We start from the raw sequence: 7,008 nt of genomic DNA, 5'->3' as shown, positions 1-7,008 counted from the left end.
CACATTTCTACCCACAGTGTATTTATTAAGAAATGTTTTTGTTTCTAGAAAAAGAAACCACTCACATGACCTGCAAACAAGAAGCAAGAATGAAGACAGTCAGCATCCCCTAAGGCCTTGAAATTAAGTTTCTTTTGCATTCAGTTATAATTTTAAAAATAACAATAAAATTAGATGAGGATATTCAATGTAATAAATGCACAAAAAATGCCTTTGGGGTAAATCAAACCAAAGGAACACAGAGAATGTTTCAATGTAACTTAATTCCAGGGTTAATGGAAATGAGAGCTATTCTGTGCCAGAATTAGTAGAATGATTTCACAGTGAAGGTCAAATAGCTGAAGTGAAGGTGTTCTTAACAAACAGCAAAGATTTGGGGTTTGCTTCGAAAGAAACAGCTAATAAAAAGTTCTCCAAACTTACTGATTTTTTGTTTTCCTTTCTTTCTTTTACTGTAGCTTTATTCAGTAGGGAGTGGCAAGTTGCCTACAGAACAGAGATGAGCACAAACAAGTCACAGCACCGGCTACATACAGCAACAAAAACAATGTTGGCTTGTACACAAAATACACGGTAAAATGTAACACAAATGGAACCAACAGAAAAGTAGAAATCAACTGAATTTTGAGGGATGAAGTTTAATCCTGGATTTAATTTTTATTACACTTTTAAGCCAAGCATAAAATAAACAGCAAGAAATGTTGAGACCCAATCATGTCTACTATTTCTGGCTGTAAGTCATGGGAAAGCTGTCCTAAAGCAAATCATTCCATTCCTAGCTTTTGATAAATTTTACTTAAAATATTTATTATGAAGTAGACCGCACACTGAAAACATTGTGTGTACATAATTTTTTTCTGATATATAAAATACTTCTCTGTGTATCCTTCAATTGACTTAAGAGTTATTTTTCCAATACCTAGCAGTTAATTAAGATGTTATTAAATACAAAAAGTAAATGGCTAGATATGCAGAAAACAAACTTTAGAGACTCTGAATCTAAAATCCATCTTTTAAAAGGAGTGCTGTTATAATTTCTCATCTTCTAATGCCCAGAGCGATCCCTGAAATCCACAGAGTGCTACTCAGTTTATTGAAAGCCGCTGTATTTGGAAAAAGAATGTTAGCATCAACTAGGAAAAAAAGTTGATTAATATCAAAGTTAATAAATTGAAGACAATATTGTAGAATCAAATTTAAATTTGATTAAAAATGTAACTCATTATAGACGGCGATTTACCAGATTGCCCTCTCCCATGCAAAAGCCCAAAACCATCCATGCGAACCCACACAGGTGTCAATCTCACCACAGAGCTCCATCTCTACAATAAAGATTTCTTCAAAATTAAAATTTCTGATTAGATTATACCAACTATAGTTTTTTTTTTAATATTAGAAAAAGTTAAAATAAGAGCCACTTATGGTAGTAAATGCCTATAATCCTAGCCTTTGGGAGGTGAAAGAGTTCAAGAGAAATAAAGAGTCCAAGCCAAACCTGGGCAACAAAAGACACTTTCTCAAAACATCGACTTAACTGTAATACAAATTTTTTGATCCAGATTTCTAAGGCATCAAAACCCTCCGGTTTTAAATCCATCCATCCATCCATCCATCCATCCATCCATCTAGCAGCTCTTGTATACTTGGATGCCAGCACATTCCTAGGCCTAGGAAGCAGAGGTAAGAGCTCATCTCAGCGTGCTTTGCTTCAGGCTTTAAGGCAGTTTACAAAAATATAACCTATGTAAATATTCAGGATTTTTTTCAATTATGGTATGTGACTACCACTGAACTTTAACACACATGCATAAATTCATGTGAAGAAACTTCCCTGGCAAAGACAATGTTTACTTAAGATCACAGTAGCCCATCTTCCTCACCAGAAATGAACATTCACTCTAGAAATTATTTTCTCTTTGTTTCAAATTTATCAGAAAGAAATACTATATGAGAAAAATAGTTTAGTTATTAATCTGTCATACATAGTATAACTATTATTATACTATGTATTATTCTTATATAGCATTAACCATCTTTTCTAAATAAAGAAGGCAAATACATAGAGCTGATTACAAGATACAAAAAAGCTTGAGGACCCAAATCTGAACTCAAGAAAAATCAGCTAGCAATATACTCACTTAGCTTCCAAAGTTTCCCCAGTAAATCCTCAAAGGAGCTATGTTTACTAAGAAAAAGAAAAAAATGGGTTCCTATCCTTTCCAGCAGAACATAAAAGTACAAGGCTACCATTATGTCACTGCCAAAGTTACAAGGGCAAGCAAAAGCCCAAAGAAGAAAAAAGAAAAAAAGGAAGAAAAAAAGATTAAAAGCAGAAGCTACCAGAAGGGAAAACTGAGTTAAGGACAGAGACCAGAGACTCAATGAAAAACATATTGGGTCTGAAGCTTTTTTATTTCTATCTTTGTCTTTGGTCACGTAAATTTGCTCATTAAAAAATAAAATCTTACAACAAAAACTTTGTTCCATAGTAGTCTGCACTAACTTTACCCACTACAAAATAATGCATAACATAACATTTGCATGGTGTTTCCACAGAGCTTTAATGTGGTAACTGCAGTGTGAAGGCAATGCAGGCTGTTGTGAGGTGTGCTCTAAGCAGCGCAGGAGAGCACAGCGAAGCGCAGCACAGCACAGCACAGCACACAGTGAGCCACCAGTCTGCACTTCCTTGTGCTCATGGTTCCCACCACACCTAACTAAGAAGGCTGGCAAGAATGTTGCTTACTTAAACAAGTAGAAATGATAAATTTATTCCTTCATGAACTATTTCCCACATACTTATTAAGTGTCCAGTTCTTTTTACATTACTACTACAGTGCTCTTAAACTGGTGCCCAAGTTTGCTGATGATACAAAAAACCCCACATTTTTCATTATGGGGACAGCCACATGAAAAGTGGCAGACAGCATGATTGGTACATTCCTCATTCACTTTCAACCAACAGAGACAAGGCCACTGTCATTTTGGAAATCCATTTTCTTTCTAAAAAACCAAGAAGCTGATTCAGATTTTTAAATGTGTGCTGTTTCTTGTCAACCTCATTTTACAAACAACTGAACTGAATGTAAAGAGAAACCTAAGGGTAAAGGTATGAGAAAGCAAACAGGCAGTGCATGAAGCTTCATATCACAGGTCTAATTAACCCATCCTCTAGCTGCACACTCAACTAGAATAACCTATGTGGAGCTTCCTAAGCTTCCTAGAGTTTCCTGAAAAGGCAATAAAGTCACAACACATCCAGAAACTGAAGGCTAAGTATATTTTATCTTATTTCTGTATATGCAAAGTTTTCTTTTTATAGACATAGAGATACATCTTTTAAAATAGCAATGGAGAAAAATTCACATACCAGCCTCATACAGCTTTTTTAAATGGTGATTTCACTGATGATGTTAATATCTTTAAGCAACTAAAGCTGCAAGCCAAAAACAAAAAACAAAACAAAACAAACAAACAAAAAAACTTCCAAGTCCGAGAAACGCATGGGTTCTGGTAAATGTGTAAGTCCTTTCCCTATTGTAGCCTTATTCTAAACACCAGGAACTATGCTGGCTTTTCTTTTCCCTATTTGAAAAGTTAATACAGATTTATAGGCAATCCCTCAGAATAAATAAATTATTCCCAAAACTGCATACCCAATTCAAAAACAGAAGTTACAGAAAACACAGGCCTTATTCTTTCGACATGGAGGTAATCACTGTGGACATGTGAGTTCAGGAGCACTACTTCCTGTGACAGGGTTAGAAAGTCTGTTAGCTACTGGACGGTGGTGAACACTATCTTACAAGCAGCACCCTACATATAAATGCACAGGATTAGCCTGACCTGAGCAAAAGGACACAAACCAATGATCTCTTAAAGAGAAACCGAAATCACAGTTCAAATCATTTATATGCAAAAAAGCAATGAAGCCTATAGTGTGAAAGTTCCTGTAAGTAATTTAGGCAAAGATAAGCAAAAATGCATAATATACCTCATTTCAGTGAATTATTGGTTGCTTTCAACCCAAGGAAGATTAATTTATAATTTCCTTAAAATTCTTTAAATATCTCTGAAGAACATGTGAAACCAATCTAATGATAGCTCTTTAAGATTTATTTTTAGGTTTATTTTATCCTCTGTGTGTAGGTGTTTTGACTGGCTATATGTGTATGCACCACACGCATGCCCAGTGCCTGAGGAAGTGAGAAGATAGGCCAGGCTCGCCTGCAACTGGAGTTAAAGACGGTTGTGAGCCACCATATGGGTACTAGAAAGCAAACCTGGGTCCTCTGTGAGAGCAGCTAATGCTCTTAACTACTTGGCTACCTCTCTATCCCACATTACAGTACATGTCCAGATGACGGTCACAGCTGACTCTGCACACGGCACTCCTCTCAGTTGGCTTTGGAAGAGTGGCAATCTCCAACTTTAGCATACCTGATACAAACAATGGCAGACACTTCGAAGCTGCGAGGGGAATTCTGAGGAAGAGCTGATGATGGCATGGAAGAACTTCTCTGTCACCTGAAGGAGGTTCCTCTGGTTCTCCTCAAGGCTCTCAGAGGGCTCTAACCTGTAACCAAGGAAAGGGAAAACCCAAAATACATGACTGGTGAAACAAAATCACCCTCATAAGACTTTTGATCCTCACTGAAATAAACAACAGGGGCTGGCTAGATGGCTCAGGGGGTAAGAGACTGACTGCTCTTCCGAAGGTCTTGAGTTCGGATCCCAGACACTACATGGTGGCTCACAACCACCCATAATGAGATCTGATGCCTTCTTCTGGTGCATCTGAATACAGCTACAGTGAATTACACTGGAGCGAGCAGGCCAGAGCAAGGAGAGAGGTCCTGAATTCAATTCCCAGCAGCCACATACATGATGGCTCATGGCCATCTGTACAGCTACAGTGTATTCATACACATAAAATAAAATAAATCTTTATAAAAAGAAGAAATAAACAACAAATTTGCTACAAAAACAGGGAAAAAAGGAGCAGTTATAACAGTGAGTGCATGGCTCACACTAATTTTAGCATTCATAAGGAGACAGCCTCAACTATACAATAGTGACTAAGTCTCTAAAACAATCTAACAAACCCAAAATTGAAATTCCAATACTTAGAAGGTACCCACAGGATGATCAAAAGTTGAAGGTCATTCTTGGTTTGGTAGTAGGTTTGAGGCCAGCATGGACTACAGGACCCATTTAAAAACACACAAAACCATAGCAATTATGACAAAAACAATTTAGAAGAAACAAGAATTTAACATAAAAATCAGCCATAAATATTACATATTTGAGATTTTTTTTTTGTGGGTATAAAAATACTAGTGTTGCTGGGCAGTGGTGGCGCACGCCTTTAATCCCAGCACTTGGGAGGCAGAGGCAGGCAGATCTCTGAGTTCGAAGCCAGCCTGGTCTACAAAGTGAGTTCCAGGACAGCCAGGGATATACAGTGAAACCCTGTCTTGAAAAAAAAAACAAAAAAAAAACAAAAACTAGTGCTTTGTGTGGTTTTCTAGATTATTTGTATGAGAGAGAGAGAGAGAGAGAGAGAGAGAGAGAGAGAAAGAGAAAGAGAGAGAGAAATAGAACAGACAGAAGAGAGAAACAGAACAGACAGACAGACAACTTGTAGGAGTCAGGTCTCTCTACCATAATGTGACCTTCAGACTGAGTTCACACCTGTAATGCCAACATTAGTGAATGCCAACACGATGTTCAAAAAGCTTTAGCTCTTGGAATCTTTTTGACTTCTGGATGCTCAACCTGAGGTAGGTAGGGACCAGCACAATTTTTGAGGTTATTAGAAAGAACTACAAGTGGTCAAAAGCCTACAAAGATCAAAAGAGATTAAGTCTGTGACCATGGGCTGTCTGATAATGCCTTAGGTATAACACAATCTTATATCTAAGGCTCAGGGGACATCAAGGAAAAGGAGGACTAGCTGTAAAAATCCTGAGGACCTGGTCAACTATTGCATAACAATGTCTTTTTAACAAAACAGGATTGTTCCCATGAACTCTCAGGCCGCCTGCTTGAGACCTGCAAGGACCACACCAGTAGTCATGTCTATGCGAATAAAACAAGATTTTAACAAGGCCTCCCCGTAGATGAAGAACTATAGATAACCAAGAGCTACTGAAGGAGGGAGAATCAGATTTTTTTTTTCTGGTATTGTTATTTTATTTAAAAAACGAGACCTCAATCCTGTGTTCAGCCCTAAACATATGCAAATTAGGGCAACGTAAATTGGATGCAGTAGGTTGTGTGCATATAAACATGTACACACACACACACACACACACACACACACACACGTACACACACACACGTACACACACACACAGAGCAACACACACACAGAGCAACACAATTCTAGAAGGCTTCCTAAATTTGAGAGTAGCTAGTCGGGGAAAGACAGGAAGAGTTGGAGTGGAAATGAAATGATGCAAACACAGTGTACTCACTTAGGGAATCCTCACCTGAGTAAGACTGAAGCAGCCAAACTGCTCCATCTGGAACTCACAACTTCAGGACTGGCTCTCACTGCCCTAGAAGGCACCGTCAAGCTTCTAATGTGAGAGGGAACCAATAGGCCTACCCAGTAGACTTCTCACATGGGATCTGAGACTCATGCCTGCCCAGGAAACCCGTGCTGACCCCTTCCTTTCCCTTAAATTTCTTAACGTATGAGTTTAGAATATAGTTCTCCCCTTCTGATGTATATCTAATGCTCTTCTAACATCTTCACCATTCTGGAGGCATGGTCTCACTTCCTTTCTACCAGTGCATCCTCAGCTTATGAGCCCTTCCTCTGCTTATCCACTTTTTAGACCATCACAACCACTCTTTCTTATTATACTGTTTTTCTAACATTTTGGTGTGTTTTGGTTTGGTTTTGGTTTTTCAAGACAGGGTTTTTTTGTATAGCCCTGGCTGTCCTGGAACTCACTCTACTGTAGACCAGGTTGGTCAGAAATCTGCCTGCCTCTGCCT

At 38.2% G+C, this 7,008-nt stretch overlaps 1 protein-coding gene across 4 annotated transcripts in view; it reads right to left on the bottom strand.

Moving 5' to 3' along the window:
- Nf1 (neurofibromin 1) overlaps positions 1-7,008 on the bottom strand; it is a 258,357-nt gene that overhangs the window by 116,883 nt on the left and 134,466 nt on the right. For 3 of the 4 annotated variants that reach the window (XM_031355033.1, XM_031355032.1, XM_031355035.1), the window contains 2 exons: positions 4,441-4,576; positions 424-486 (listed from right to left, as the gene is read on the bottom strand). In XM_031355033.1, the coding sequence (XP_031210893.1) occupies positions 424-486; positions 4,441-4,576 (199 nt within the window). The remainder of the gene's footprint in view (positions 1-423; positions 487-4,440; positions 4,577-7,008) is intronic. The other variant, XM_031355034.1, reaches the window with a different exon arrangement.

The sequence above is a fragment of the Mastomys coucha genome, unplaced genomic scaffold, assembly GCF_008632895.1.
Source record: "Mastomys coucha isolate ucsf_1 unplaced genomic scaffold, UCSF_Mcou_1 pScaffold5, whole genome shotgun sequence".
NCBI classification, from domain to species: domain Eukaryota; kingdom Metazoa; phylum Chordata; class Mammalia; order Rodentia; family Muridae; genus Mastomys; species Mastomys coucha.
This window is presented reverse-complemented; position numbering and strand designations above follow the sequence as displayed.